Source organism: Aythya marila (assembly GCF_965140915.1).
Source record: "Aythya marila genome assembly, chromosome: 1".
Taxonomy (NCBI): domain Eukaryota; kingdom Metazoa; phylum Chordata; class Aves; order Anseriformes; family Anatidae; genus Aythya; species Aythya marila.
Window position 1 is genome coordinate 29,137,836 of NC_139042.1, and position 16,609 is coordinate 29,154,444.

General features: G+C 40.7%; 2 protein-coding genes across 3 annotated transcripts in view; one reads left to right on the top strand and one right to left on the bottom strand.

The window, feature by feature from the left end:
- The window catches only part of RB1 (RB transcriptional corepressor 1), a 79,951-nt gene that overhangs the window by 25,971 nt on the left and 37,371 nt on the right, over positions 1 to 16,609 (bottom strand). The window lies entirely within an intron of this gene.
- On the top strand, positions 8,497 to 11,656 carry LPAR6 (lysophosphatidic acid receptor 6). Its single transcript, XM_082761640.1, has one exon. The coding sequence runs from the start codon at positions 9,092 to 9,094 to the stop codon at positions 10,112 to 10,114; it is 1,023 nt and encodes a 340-aa protein (XP_082617766.1). The 5' UTR covers positions 8,497 to 9,091; the 3' UTR covers positions 10,115 to 11,656.

Below are 16,609 nucleotides of genomic sequence, written 5' to 3' on the forward strand. Positions count from 1 at the left end.
GGGGAACCTACACCCCACTGCAGGGATGGCTCTCTGGAAATTGCCGAGGAAAGCTTCTGCTCTCGATGCAGATCGCTGAGCTCAGGGGAGAGGTCCCAGTCACACCAACACCTCCCAGAATGGCTTAACTCTTCCAGGAGGTCTATTAAGAAAGTCTATTAAGAAAGACTCACATGACAAAATCAGTTCTGTCATGACAAATGTCTTTTCAACCAAGCTTAAGACTTTGAAGATGCTTATCTGATGGAAAAAAAAGTCTTCTTTAATTTACATTATTTTGTAATGGTTTTGATTGTCCAACTCCATTATTTCCAAGATATCAGCAGAAAAAAAAATGATGTGAGAAGCACATCTCCTTTGTCCCTCCTCCAAAGTGTTGATGTGTATTCTTACCTTGTGGGTCTCCCCTCACTGTCACACTGAAAACATAACCACCAAAAGCGTGCAATGTAACAAAATTCATAATGCGCAGAGTTTGTGTTTCAGCAAACTTTAGAAAAATATGCTGGGAGGAAAACAGCAGTTTTGGGGGTGAAGTCAGCTGAAGCACCTCTAATACTGTTTACCCATACTAATGACATGCTACATAATCATTTAAGTGATCTTACGATGCAGAATTTAAGGAGGTTATTTGCTGACTTACGCTTTTTTTTTTTTTTTAAGAAAGTAATCGTTCCTCGTGTTGATCAAGTCCGAGCTGTGCTTTTTGGCAGCAGTTCTCCCCAGACAAGCATTTTCATGTCAGTATTTATCTATACTAATTAGCTTACCAGCTTGAACAACTCTTACGAAACGTTTTTTTCCACCCCCCCTAACTTCTTACACTCCAGTTTTGTGAAGGAAAGCAAACTAATTTTATGGTTTTTAAAACTATATGAATTCACATAAATCTTACAGAACGAGTACGACAAATTCTTTCAATAGCTTCATAACGCTGCCCTTTACAGAAAAGGGAACAGGAATGTGACTGCGAACTTTGAGCCACTTTTGACAAGCAGAGGTTAAAATCCTCTCGTATAAAGGCAGAGGCCTCCCTTCTGTCAAAACTGCAAGAGGCTGCAAGCACTCGATCCGGTGGCTGCAAGTAATTTGGCATGGAAGTAAAATATGTCTTTAAGACCTACATGGATAAACACCAGTTATCCTGACACGGAACCCAGTCCTGGCAAGAGAAGAAGAGAGGCTGGGCAAAAGCTTAAACTAAAGACCTGAAAAATAACAAGCAATTACCTTCAAAACTAAATAAATTATAATCTTCTTTCTACAAGTTCTGCCCGACCCCATTTCATCCTGTACGTTTGGAACAGCTTCCAAAATAATTTCTGAAGCGTCTTCCATTTCCTTCCCGTCACTCCTAGGATCTGCTTACTATAGCAGCTGATTTTTTTTATTATTTCTTTCAAAGTCATGTTTCTGTACTTGCAAAGTATTCTGAACACAACTTTTGTCATTAAACATTTTACAAATTTCAGCCAATTCCAGTTAAACTCTGAATTTTCTAAACTATGGTTTAGAAAGTATAAATTTGAGTAGAGCCAGAATGTTATAGTCTTAGGGAAAGCCATTTTACTTCTTTCTCTTATATAAAATGTGGACAAATCTCAACTACTGACAATATTTGAGCTGTAGTAGCAGAATGGTTGGATAAACGTCCATCCCTTTAAAGCCAGTCAATCAAATGCTTAAAGCTTGAGAAGATTTAGTGTTGTTTAACCACCTACTAATGTACTGTACTATCAACTGCAGTTACAGTATACCTGATGATGTTTCCTTGAATTAATTTATAAAGAACTGCTCTGAACATCTCCTCGGGATGTATCTGGATACCTGTTTTAAACCACCAGCTCACGTCATCATCCCTAACAAACCAATAGCCAAGTGGACTCAAACTACTCTAAGTATGCAACAGAAATGGCAATTTTGTTCTTCATGCAAAGTAATTTCTCCCTTAACGTGAGAAAGGGGTAAAAGCTTAAATTGGCAGAAAAGCTTAAATTGGCAGTCCCTAACACACGCTGTTCCTAACTACAAAAACTGAAAAATTAAGAATTGAGCCTGGCAGGGAGGGCTAAGTAAACGTTTCATTTCTTACCTGCTACTGTTGCATGTATCAGATAAAAGTGGAGAGCACGATTTTAAATCTATCAGACAACAAATGACGTTATCAACACATCATCAACATTTTACCAATTTACTGCTTACTCCTTCCAGATATCTTTATAATCAAGTTCTCAGAAAAAAAGTTTACTTTGCACAAACAAATATTTTAGAACATAAGCAAAAACTTCTGCTAAGATTTTCATGAGTTGTACAAAAAAATGCAACTCAAAACCCCTTATGCAAATATTTATCAGTCATCTGTTAGTGGCCTAAAACACTGCTGTAACTGCTTGTGTGCATTTACAATGCAAACAGCCAATCTGCATATCCCACTACACCATTTGCATAATTCTAGGTAAGCCTTACGTGTTCATTAGTGTAACTGGAACTGAGATAAAAGCTTTTTTCACTGTTAGAAACTACATGTTTCCATCAATGCTATAGAAACGTATTTCCAAATTTGAGATAACATTCTTTAAAAAACTGACCCATAAATTCAGTTACCTCGCAATAGCTGTGCTCAACAGAAACCAAATAACGTCAAGATTAAGCTCTAAAACGTAAGCAGAGGATGCATACAGCATTTTCCGAAATAAAATATTCTAAAAATATCTTCAGAGCTTGTATAACGTACTCCAGGGTACAGTTCCACACTTTCCTCCATCAAAGAGCACAGGAAACTTTCTGCCAACCCTGTTCCTAAAACCTTTTATGCAAAATCAAAATGAAACAAGGGGGGGAAAAAAAAGTCAAATTAGTAGCGTTTGAAAGATTCTCCAATTTTCTCATTAAACCTCTTAAGAATTTCCCCTTTAAATCAGAGCATCTATAAAGCCTCGAGTAGTCTTATGAAGGATTACATTATGCTAATAGGTACTGCGATGCCTGAACGCAGCCCCAACAGCAGCACTTGAGATTTGAAGCTCTACTTCAAAGGAGAAGGGGTCCCAGCTAGGAGAGAAAAGCAATATAATGTATTTGTTTGCCTCAGTTACTTAGAAGTGATTAACCACTTCACGTTGGTTTTGCTTTCCACTTTTGTCAGCTTTTACATAGCATTCTGTAATAAAGATACGTTCTCGGTAGACGGCTTCTCTTTATGGTATCAAGTATAAAGGACAGTACAGGAAACAGCAAGAGATTGTATATAACTAGTGGTTCAAAGAAACCACTTATTCATACATGGGCATACCAAAATTATTGTGAAGTGTTTCAAACTGAAATACAGCGCCCCACACTCCTAGAATTTCACTAATTTCACTAAAATAGGCATTTTTAAATTATGATTGGTGTACACTGCACATATTTTTAAGAACAAAGAACCACAACAATCCATTATGCTTGAGTTGTCCGAAGACACCGCAACAAACTACCTTTGCTATACTAATATTTGGGTCTGAAAAGCCCTCCCTCCATGAATCCAAAGGGTGGAGGAAAACACAAAAAGGACTCCAGCAGCCTGAAATTAAACAAAAGGAGAGAAACCGTTTCCTCTTTTTGTAAGCAGGAAAGGAAGAGCTGTTCTTCCCATAAAGGAAGCACAAATAGAAGAGAAAAGCATTTCAGCTGTACAGGAATGAAGAACTCTTACTTTATTCTGAGCTTCCCTTTTCCTTTTTAAGCCATTACACACAAATTATTTTAACCTGGAGAACCTAAGAGTCTCACAGCCCAAACACTTCAGCTTCTGTTGCCCCCCCCCCCCCTTTTTTTTTTTTTTAAGGATAGTTCAAAGACTTTTTGCATCTATGTATCAGAACATAGCTAGTAACAGAAAAAGTAATCCAGAAAACTGGTTATAATCAGTCAGTCTTTCAGTAGAAAATGTTTACAGTTTTCTTTTAACTTTTATGTGTAATTGGTATCTGCAGTTTCATTTGCATCAAGCTAACCAGTTTCCTGACATGAAGGGCTCTTTTGCTGGCTATACAACAGTCATCCAGTATTGGTCTGACTAGATAAAAATTATCTGTTCACCATAAAACATACAATGCTCATTTTAAAACTTGTCTACTACACTGGTGATTGGTTTTGGTGGTCTTGTGTGTGTGTGTTTTTTTTAAAAGGTAAATAATGCAATTTTCATTGTGCTAGCTGCTTTACACTGCCTCCGTGGAAATGTCTGAACAGGCAGCTACTGAAAGGTGGCTGAGAAGGTCCAAGTTCAGAGTGACAGCACAGCCGAGGCTATCAGGGAGTTCTAGAGGTCCCCATCCACATGCCCTGCTCCAGCAGGGCCCCCAGACTCCCAGGAGGAGCCCCCACAGCCTCTCTGGGCAGCCTGGGCCAGTGCTCAGCCGCCCGCCCAGCACAGAAGTGCTGCCTGGTGCTCAGAGGGAGCCTCCTGCCTGCCCCTTGGTGCCCACTGCCCCTGGCCTGGCGCTGGGCACCCCTGAACAGAGCCTGGCTGCGGCCTCTTTGCCCCCTCCCTGCGGGGATTCCCAGCCCTGGGGGAGATCCCCCTGAGCCTCCTCTTCTCCAGGCTGAGCAGTCCCAGCTCTCCCGGCCTCTGCTCAAGGCAGCAAGACCGCATTTCTGGTTCACATTGAGCTTGGTATCTACCAGGACCCCCAGGTCCTTTCCTGCAGAGCTGCTTCCCAGCTGGGTGCCCCCAGTCTGTCCTGGTGCCTGGGGTCGCTCCCCCACCCCAGGCACAGGGCTCTGCACTTCATGGTGGGCTTCACAAGATGGCTGCCACCTCCCCTCACCTCTCACCTGAGGTCCCTCCAGATGGCGGCGCAGCCCTCTGGTGAACCAACCCCACAGCCCAGTTTCATTGCCTTCGCTATAGCCATATAATTATGCAGTTGAATCAAGTGAAATCCTTGAACAGATCCTTTTACTTGGCAGGGATCTAATCTACAACTACAGAAAGTTTATCTTCCTACATTTTTACCCTTTTTGCTAGCCATTGTAATTATCTCAATACCATATTTCATAAAGTGTTCTCCATCCAAGGACTTGTAACTGTTTTTAACAATTAAGATAGCCTCAAAACCCAGTAAGGAAGTGAACAATCTCTTACACAGAGGGTAGCTAAAGCACAAATTCAGAGAAAACTTTACCAAGATTGGAAAAAAAACAAGTATCTGTCACACAGCCGGCTACAGACTTCCTGGCTCCCGGTCTCAACTGTTAAATTCCTTCCTGTACATGCACACACACTCAAACTCCAGTAAATAGACTAAAAATGCTTCAGAAATCATCACTACCCCATGAAAATGAATAGACAAGTAACAAGGAACACTTAGTACAAGTGAAATACTATCCTGCTGGGGTTAGTGATGTTACTGTGTTACTGATATTGCCCTTGCTTTTTCTCTAAAATAAGTCAGAACATGTATTGCTAGCACCAGTGCAACACACGAGTTCAAAATTCATTTCACTGCTATGATATCTTCATGATTCCAGCACCGAAGACTTGAACAACATTAGAGGAACATGCAACACTGGTCAGAAGAACTCCAGAAGTTTAGAAAGCCTTCATATGTTTTATTTCAGTGAAATATTTCTTTGCCATTCAACTTGGACTCCTGAATTTAAGGGGTCCTCATGCAGCGCTAGCAACAAAGGGTAGGACCTAACTCCTTCTTGTCTCTACTTTGGAAAAGCAGACAGACTTAAATACATATCTCCCTTCAGTGGCAGCATCATTTCCCTTGGGGGAAAAAAAAAGCCCTAAGCATACAGGGCCCTCCCTGCAGCTGTTTCCTCCTGCCTACCCCCACCTGCCCATGCCAAAGGGAAGCTTGCCGGCAGCAAAGGTGGGTAAGGAAGGTCATTACTATGTGAATTCTTCCTCCATAATAGCTAAATTTTTTTTTTCCCCCTCCCAATGCTGGAGCATGCTTTAGGGTTTTCCAAAGCTGACAGCATGGAGCACAACAGCTTGAAACTTGAGAGCGTGCAATGAGTTTTCCTCCCAGCCAGCACTGGCTCTCAGCCAGATGAAGGCTCCTGCAGACTCCAACGCAGGCTGTCCTAGCAGAGGTTCTTCCGCACAGAGAAGCGTACAAGCAGGTTGGAATGCAAATTCAAACAGCATTTGATAACCATCACTCACATTTAATTTCAGGAAAGGGGGATGCAGTCCCCTTCTGCCATACAAATTCTGACAATAAAGAGAAAATGAGTCAGACTGCCTGCTCAGTCACATACCCATTCACTGCAACACGATACGAAGTCAAAACCTGTCAACTTGAGCTTTTCAAGTTTTCTTCTGCAGGTGGGGAAGCCCTGCAGCTGAATGCTATTTTTGGAAGAACACAAGTATCACTTATTTCTTCAGTTTGTGCGAGGGGTGCATATTGCTCTAGCAAAGCAACCAAATAGGTACAAGGGGAAGTCCCAAGCTTACCTAAGGACAGCAGAAGCACTACCTGATTCCCTAAAATACAGCTCTGAGCAGTTCCTGCGTTCATGATACAAACACAAGCATGGTCACCAGGCTGTGGCTCTTACCGATGAGCTGCAGGCTGAAGATGCACCTTCACAATTGCTCCAAAAAATATTTAATGTGGCAAAATTGACAGCATCTCTGGTTAGACATCCCCATCCTTTCTCTTTGCACCCACATCTCAGTTCAAATGGAGAATTAAGAACTGATGAATAAAGAGACTTATTCATTTCCATTTGTTTCTACTTCTAAAGATGAGTTTTCACTTGAGGTTTTGACATATGTCAAATTCCAATACTGCGGGGATTTTAGTAACTGAAACTGCCCCACAGCTTTCCTGAGGAAAAAAAAAAAAAAGACAAGTCAGAGTAGGAAAATTGAGTATACAGCTCCTATGGCTTGATACAGGACACTGGAAAAAAACAAAACCACCTTTTATTCACAGAAGGCTGCCAGGAATGGAAACAACATTCAACCATGTGTTACAACTGCTTTTGTGAGGAAAGCCAGGAAAGGTAACTTCATGTTAAACTGTGAATTGAGTTAGACACACAAGAGACTCTGCCAGGCTCACTTTTTCATTTCTTGCCAACTTGGAAGTGGAAAACATACTTTGCTTTACAGTTATGAATTTCAAAAATATTTTTAAAGTACACTTCTAGTGGTTATTTTCTACTGAAGCAAAACTGCTCGACTTCACCTCCAAATCAAGGTGAAAGGGTTTCACTGAAGCTAACCTGAAACAAAATACATGAGACCAATTTTAACACTGTTCTGAATTTTGTTTGAGGTATCTTGCATTAAGAAACTAAGCCAAAACCCTGTGGAGGGTATTATTTTTCTCTCCTTTACAACAGACTAGACAATTTCTGCCTAGCAGAGCTTTGCTTATGTACAGCTGATTAAAATCTCATTCAGAAGAGCCACGCCACCCAGCCAGATATGAAGAAGTTTGTTTTTCAAAGACTTTGAAACATACTGGTTTTGATGCCAGAAGTCAGAGAGTCTCTCCAAGCTGATGTTAAATAAATGAGTCTGTCTAAACTGGGATTTATCTCTTATCTGCCCCTAAAGGCAGTAAGAGCTGCTTTTTTAAAAAAAAATTTACTTAACAATTTAATTAGTTACAACATGTTTTCATTTCATTACTCAGCGACTAATGTGAATGTTTTGTGCATGTGTGATAACTGGCCCCATTAATTTATCAAAACCAACTGAATAGTGCAGTATTTATTTCGGTAAAGTGTATTAGTTCTGTGCTTAGGTACTGGAGAAAATGCTTTTTCCACAAAAAAACTTAAATGTTTGAAATATACTCTGTAAAAAGTGCTTATTAGAAATAAGTTCGAGATATATTTCCTAGCCCAGATTAAAAATGTCTCCTGCCACTGCAACACATCTCAGCTGTGGGAATGTCCCGGAGCAACCCCCAGGGCATCACCCCCTGCCACTCCCTCTGAGTAAATCATGAGGCAAAATTATTTAATTACCTACTGGCATTACTCTGTCCCTCGTGAGGAACATACTGGTGTACTGAGGGAAAAACACACAGGGGTAATCAGCTGATTTTTGGTGGTTAACATGCAGTCTCTTACAAGGAAAGACACCCTTCCAAAAATGTAAGCTTAGTTCAATTCCACGTGAAACAGAAAACCCCTCTTTTATTACCACCTCTGACAAAGAGAGAAACCAACTTTTAGGCGTGAGAGCTATTCTGACGCAGAAAAGCCTCATCATAACCAAAAAGGTTTTTACAGTGAGACTTCCCAGCTTCCCCACAGAGCGCAGAGCACCTCTGGGGAGGGGAAGGGGGGGGGCAGGAGGAATTAGGGACGCGGCAGTGGCTCTGAGAGACGCAGGGCAGGCAAGCAGCCCCAAGCAAAACCCTTCCCCAGCGAGGCTGGCCTCTCCTCCCCGTGATGTGACGCTACAAAGGGGGCCAGCTCTTCCTGCCCTCCACACCCAGAGGCTGGGCCAGGCGGGGCGAGGAGAAGCCGGGCGCTGAGGCGAGCCAAGAGCCGCCCAAGCACCCAACTTGCCGCTGCCGTCCTGCTCTCGCCTCCCGCCCGTGGCACGGCGAGCCCTCAGCCAAGCTGAGAAGCTCCTTCAGCAGAAAGAAGGCTGAGAGGGGAGACATGGCAGTGACTACGCTCCACCGAGCCTGGGAAATCGTCCTCTGAAGCCTACATTGCTGCTGGTTACTTCAGTTTGGAAGAACAAGGCTGGGAGGACAGGAGCTGCAACAGAATGAGGCAGAAAGTCCTTCAGCAGATGGACGGGGGGGAAGAAGGGAGCTAAAAGCAAGCCTGGGGACAGCCACCTCTGCTCCAAATACGAGGTTTTATGTTGAAAAGCTGGCTGACTACAATAGCTGTGGGAAGACAAGAGCGATGTCCCGAGGGTTACTGCGGGAGATGCGCCCCGCCACGCTCATGTCGCTTCGCTGAAGCTCTGAGGAGAAACCGAAGCTGATCAGAGCACCCTGTCACACATCTGCAATCTCGCTGCAAGTCTGAAAAGTCGCAATAAAAATATCAGAGAAAGCTCCCTCTGAACCGCAGGAAGCCAGGCTTGTATTTTAAATATACCATTATAATGGTAAGCTCTAATTGTTCCACTGAGGACTCCTTTAAATATACTCTATACGGATGTATCTTTAGCATGGTATTTGTTCTTGGCCTCATAGCAAACTGCGTTGCTATCTACATTTTCACTTTTACATTAAAAGTGCGAAATGAGACCACCACGTACATGCTTAATTTAGCAATATCTGATCTGCTGTTTGTGTTTACATTGCCCTTCAGGATTTATTACTTTACGGAAAGGAACTGGCCCTTTGGAGACATTCTTTGCAAGATTTCTGTCACACTGTTTTACACAAACATGTACGGGAGCATTTTGTTTTTGACCTGCATAAGCGTGGATCGCTTTCTAGCTATAGTTTACCCATTTCAATCGAAGACCCTTCGAACCAAAAGAAATGCAAAAATCGTCTGCGCCGCAGTATGGATAACAGTGTTAGCAGGGAGCACACCGGCGAGCTTCTTTCAGTCTACAAACCTCCGGAATGACACCGAACAAAGAACATGCTTCGAAAACTTTTCGGAGGACACCTGGAAAACCTACCTATCCAGGATTGTTATCTTCATTGAAATAGTGGGATTTTTCATTCCACTCATCGTGAACGTGACCTGTTCTACTATGGTCCTACGAACGCTGAACAAACCCCTGACGTTAAGTCGGAATAAACTAAGCAAGAAAAAGGTACTCAAAATGATTTTTGTCCACTTGGTGATATTCTGCTCCTGTTTTGTGCCTTATAACATTACCTTAATACTGTACTCTCTCATGAGAACGCAGACATGGATTAATTGCTCGGTGGTAACCGCGGTCAGGACTATGTACCCTATCACCCTGTGCATCGCCGTCTCAAACTGTTGTTTTGACCCAATCGTGTATTATTTCACTTCGGATACAATTCAAAATTCAATAAAAAGTAAAAGGCTCACTAGAACACGCGATAGCAGGGTCTCTGAGATGCCAGTTTCAGAAAACTTTATTCAACACAGCCTTCAGACCATAAAAATGAAAATATTTGACAGTGACTCTTCAAAATAAACTGCATTAAGAGACTGCTGGGACTAAACTGGAATTAGAAGCCTGCACATTTCTTCAGCTGTGAAAATATATTCTGATCTGTAAATGTTACTCCTTTACATCAGAAAAAAGTTTCTGGCATGAAAAAGTGTTAAAAGTATTTTCTCTATGTACTATTATGCTTCAGAATTCACATCAGACATCTGTTTTTACTGTATTTATGTTAAAAACAAGCTTCTGTTTTCAAGCCTATGCTACCAAAGTCCAAAGACTAGTTTGTCAAGTCAGAAAATGAATGAGAAACTAGGTCACTTCTAAAATTAACCTAACCACTTGTTTTAAAATAATTGTATCGGTTTCTAAGTTACTGAGGACAGGGGGTGAAACTAGCTGGTTTACAATGCAGAATCCACTTACCGATCATATTGGTCATGTAATTACAGCTAGCATGCCTGCTTTCAAATTTCCTCTTCCCTCTCCCTTGGCTCCTAACCCCTTTTTTTCCTCCCAGCAACTTCCTTCATCATAAAAGGCTTCGATCACTGTGCTAGTAAGATCTTCATTTTCCCTGTAACCTGCCCTTCCCCAGTTAACCACCTTCCATAAGTAATAAATTACCTGTCTGCTGCCTGTTCCCCAAAACCAACAGATTAGTTATCTCCCCTTCCACTAACATCCCTTTTTTCTCCACAGGCCCAAACTATGTTTTTCCCAGATTATCTACACAATTTACGTGCTTACTTTAACCTCAAAAACAATTATTCTCAACACATTCAGCTTTAAAGACTGCTGTTTCTGTTTCAGATCTGGAAAATAAAAAAGACTACTGTTTCTCCACTTATCTGATAGAATATATTCCTTCTTCACAAGCCTTACCTCCATAAAGAAATTAAATCTTTGAGTAGTTTAGGGCATCTGGAAACAACTCAGAAAAACTGGTTTTTCTTCTCACCTCTGTCTCAGATGTCTGTGTAATTATAACAAAAATAACCTGATGACTGAAGCTGGTGCTTTAAAGTACAGTACCACTTTATTAAACTCTTTTCTGAGAAGCTCTTCAACTCAACACAAATTTTAAGCAAAATAACATCCTCCAAGTAAGGTAACTCAATCCGAAAATACCATTTTGTTATTAAAAAGACACGACCCTTGATGACTAGGAATGAGTATGCATGTTAACCAAAATATTTCTTTCAAGAAACTTTTTGGTGTCCCTTATAGAAATTCAAGACACAGTAATGTTCAGAACGAGCCTTCCGCTCAAGCTTGGTGCCCAAGAAATATTTTGGCTTTTTAACATTAGCATTTAAAATTCCTAATGTTATTTTGTTGTGACATTTATAAAGTTAGTTGAGGCTATGTGCTGGCAAAATTGAGACACTGTAAAAATCAAAGCCAATGTAAAAGGAGAAGTTTATGTATATTACTGTGACAAACAGGAATATAAATACAAAAGAGTATTTTTAAATGTCCTGCTATGTATGTTTCTCAGTTATCAGAACACTGTACATTTTCCTCAACATTAATTTAACACTAAAATTAAATAAGTACTTAAAAGGTAGAAAAAACAAGTGTTGTTTTTTCCCTCCCCAAGGACGATGAAGTGAAGAACTGAATTAAAATGCAGTTATATTTTAGATTTATGGCAGTCAATTGCACCACAGATGGAGTACTCTAACTGAAGCACTTTTACTTCAGGGCACTACATGGAAGAATGACTTGATGTTGGAGAAAATGCATATTGGGCTATCAGAGTATATGATGTATTGTCCGATCACATTTACTTCTTCCGCAATACTTTTGCCTAACTGTTACAAGTCAATTTTACACTGAATACTACTACTGGAAAACTTGAGTTACCCAGGCCACTAGAAATTGATAGATTTAAATGCTACTAAATTAGAAATTCATTCTCTGTACAACTGGTGGAAGGAAAATTCAAACGGTGTAAGCTAAACTACAAGGATAGGCAGACATTTAAGTTTATGCTAATATCTGAAAACAGGCAATGCTCTTAGTTGGGAATCTGATGTTTTTCTGATTCATATCTGACTCCAGAAAAATGCACGAGAAGAACTCCTGAGTAGAAATCCAGTATGATTCCTATACAAGAAGTCACTGAGAAATTCAAAGTTCAGAAGTTGGATACACATCTGTTTTGAAGAGCCTGTTTAGTATTTGGAATGGTAAAAAAGCTTTTTGTTGTCAGTATTTGCAGTCAGTTCTACCCTTCACACACGCTCTTCAGTTGATAAACTTCAGGGTTTTCTTTCTTAATTGCTCTGAGAAGAGATGCTGCATTTCAACAACCACATGGAAGCATCCACCGTCGGTGACAGGGATGACTGCCCAGGTGCCAACGCTGACACTCATGGTACAGAGCAAGGAGTACGATGAGGAGGTGAATTTTATACACAGCTGGTTTGTTTTGAGGGTGAAGGGCATTTAATCATCTCCTTCCTGATCCCCTCCAAAGATTTTAAAGCTCTTGGGCTCCATGTCTAGACTACAGCTCATGCCACGCGTGGCACTGACACCCTGTCCAGTAGCATCCCTGCACTGCAGCCACGAGCACTGCTGGAGCCTCACCCTGGTAGAAGGAAGCTGCTCCTGCTGAGATTACAGAACTACCCCCAAAAAAATCACTGGACTTATAAAAGCAGAACAAGATGATGAAAGTTATGTGTTTGGGTGCTGCCCTTTGAACCAGACTTTCCTCTTCGTTCAGAAAGCCTAGGGAAGCATCAAGAGTGATTTTTTTCTGCCTCGCACTCGCTCTCTGGGGCAGCGGCTTCTGCTTTTTGCCCCAGCACAGCACAGCAGCTTTCCCACCAGCTAACAGCCTGCTACCTCAAAACTGTGTGAAAAGGCTTTGAGTTTTTAATTACCAAACATACTTCACTCTTGCCACAGGAAAAGAAAAAGACAGAAGAGGAACATCTGTAATTCAGAGAATCTCTGACTTGAGAAATTCCTGATCTGAGCAGTTCAGAAGAAGGGAAGCAAACGTGTATCTCCCAGAAAAAGCTGATAGAAAACCAAACTCCCAGCTCATCAGGACCAGAGGAGGTTTTCTCCTCCTTTTACAGCTCTACAAGGAGATTAACCTGGAGAACCATGGATGGAGCAACACTTCCACTCTCCTGAGTGCACTCAGGCTGTACTCCTTCAGTCTAATCCTGTTTTTGATACCAAATCTGCTGTCTCTCTGGCAACAGCTAATGCCAAAACTTAAATCTAGATGAGGAGAAAGTGATGCCTAGGCATCTTAAATAAAAATGTCTTACGATGTCCAAGCTCCTGAGCATCTGACAATGCACTGCATCCAGTACCTGCTAAAGTGCATTATTTTTACTCATGTGGCTACGCAGAGGTTTAGGAGTCCATTTTTTAGGACTGTAACTTGCAGATTCCTTCTTTGTATTTAGTTACTTCGTCTACAGAGTGCAGATACTACCTACTTACCCAGATAATAAAAGCAGTGAAAATTTAGTTAACTTCAAGTCTTTGTGGATCAAAAACAAGGCAGGCAGCAGCTGCTAAGCAGATAGTGAACAATCTGCTCCAAAAGACAGGGAAAAAAAAAATCTATCAAAAATCTGATTTACTTCAACTTATTACTTAAATATAAGATTTCCCGTTTGAAACTTAATATTCAGCTTGAAATCTAAATTTCTGGTTTTCTGAGGAACAGAATAGGAATAAGAGTTTGTCTCCTTTGCTATACACATCTTTGACATCCCAAGAAATGTAGAACTAATACCAAGTCAGGCTTATATTTTTCATCAAGAAGTGCTTAAAAACATAGAAGATTCCTTAGGGAAGTGAGAAATCCTAAACTGGAGTCAACACCCAACCTTTTATTTCTTAAGTAACTTCAGTCTTAGCAATGCAGCTGGAGAAAGAGCTCGTTAGAGCAAGCAGGAGATAGGAATGGCTGCACTGGGTCAAAGCCCAGACAGGCACCTAATCTACAATTGTGCTCCTCCAACAGTGGCCAAAGCTGGATGTCTGGGGAAGAAGATAACAGCAGGAGGGGCATGCACGGCTTCCCCTCTTCATCACTTGTATCTCAGACTGTCTAGATCAAATGTGTTTGTGTGTTCAGTAACACGAACATTTTTTCTTCTCTGAGCTTGTCCTGCCTCCCTTGGAACTCGTGTCAGCTTTTAATATCCACAAGACTCTGCAGCAAAATGTTCACCTTCTGTGTATGTGGTAGGAAACAAACCAAACCAAAAACCCTTTTGTTTTAAAGCCACTGGCTTCATTCCTGCCTCCTTTGGAAGAGACAAGGACCATTTGATTGCCATGCTGCCTTTCTGTATCAGTCCTCCATCACCTCTAGCAAGTAAGTGACTTTCATTTGCAACTTCAACCAGCTTCATAGCCAAAATTAAGATCTTCAGAATTACATAAAGACGTCCTGTAAAATCACAGTGAAACCAGTGAGGGCCACTTCGAGACCAGTCATTTTAAAAACCTCACTTGAGCATGGTAAAGCCTGGCATTATGCATTCTTCCAAGTTCGTTTTTAGGAGTTATACCAATGAAAAGCAATTCATTCATACTTTTCCAGCAGTAATATATTACAGGGTCCTTGGACCCTACCATAGTATCATGATTTATACCTTGGTATAAATCAATATTTCAGCATTGCTGACCAAATGCAACAGGATGCATTTGAAAGCTAGAGCAAAATATAAATTAAAAATAAATCTGAGTTATAAATACCTGGGCTGCATTTAATTACCCAATTATCAGTGTTGATAGAAACTTCAGTATAAATACAATCGACAATCCCTGAATTAGCATATTTTCAGAACACACTCGAGAGCTCATTAAAGAAAGGTACAAAGTTAGAAAGCCGTGCTCGCAGTCTAGTGCTTCTGCAAGAAGTTGGAATTAGAGGACTAGAACAAACCTCTCTGCTTTGACAGCAAAGCACTGCCTAGCCTTTCACATTTATCATCTCTCCCACCCCCAGTTCCTGTTACACAATTGTTTATAAAACAAGCCTTGTTTTTCCTGAAAGCTGAACTTATCACAAAATTAAAACCGAGAAAATACACCCTGTAAACATCTTTTTTCTATAAAGCCTGCTATTTTGTTGGAAGAGAAAATTCCAGAACTGAGATTTCATGTTTTTGCTGTTTAACAAGAACTCAGTTTGAACACAAAAATCAAAGCATGAGGAATAACAAAGGAAGGCCTTCAGCGGTAACTTCCCGGCTTTTTATCAAGAAGCAATTCTTTTAAAGGATAATTTCCCACACACACAGCTTTAAGACGTGCCCTACCTTCATCCTTCATAAATAGCAGTCGCTGCCCTGAAGAAATAAAGTCTTAAATAACAACGCCAGCAACAGGAGGTACCAGAAATTAATGCTGTTATCTTGGGAACAGAATCAAGTGTACTTCATGGGAAAACAGTGCCAGGCCCATTCTTCTGCTTTTCAGTGAAATTCTGCAAAAATTTCTTTATAAGAGGAAGTCAGTTGTAAGTTTTCACCCACCCGTAAAGTTATGCCATGTTAGATCTATTGATTTTTAGAAGTTTGTCCTTGCAAGCTCTTTATAAGAAGAAATATTAATGTAATAAAAATTGGGGGAAAAAAATCCAGGGTGCTAAGGAGCGATGGTGGAATAGTTTACTATTCTTCGCAGCATCAAGAACTACGTTTGACTTAAGTTATAACTACCTATAATAGAAGCTCTGATGTTTTCATTAAGTAATGAAGCGTACACAGTGCTGAAGATCTAATAGAGAAATTAGTTAAATTTATAGCAAGATATGACAACGAATTGAGAATAAAGTATAGGAGTATCTGCATTTTTAGCCTGAACAATAATATCTTCCATTAATGAAATCAAATTCCAAAAAACTGTGTTTGCTCATTTACAGAAGTTAAAGTTTCTTTCTTTAACATTTCCATTGTCCTCTCTACTGCATGCTCATGTTGTGTTTCATGTGTTCTTGTACATGGTTCAGTGTAAAAGAAACCCAAGACATTCATATATACATGCAATAACTTAATGCAAATGCAACAGGTGGAAAGAAAACCCACTTCTAATGGCACATAATTTGGTGGTTGGGGTTGGACAGGGTACTGTTAGCCCCTTGAGAGCTTAAAAACCGAGCACAGAACTAATAAAAACATTTGAATGTTTCTTCAACACCCGACTTTGCTTACTAATGGAAACAATTCTATCTTCCATAGAAAAGCTAACTACAGAATGGCTCAAATAATAATCAGGAAAGGAGGAGCAATGTAAGCTGCTGACAACTGTTGAGGACCATAGGTCACATAAAACGTGCAAGCCAAGTGTTGTTTCACTAGAAAGATTTACACAACTACGAAGTTCAAGAGCATAATCCTATCCAAGACAGGAGCAGCAGGGATACAGCTGCTGAATTTAACCCATGGATTATTTCCTTTTGCATTTAAGGTGACAGCTCCACTGAATTTGCCCCCCAGTTTAGACAGATTTCACAAACTGAAACAACTATAAAGC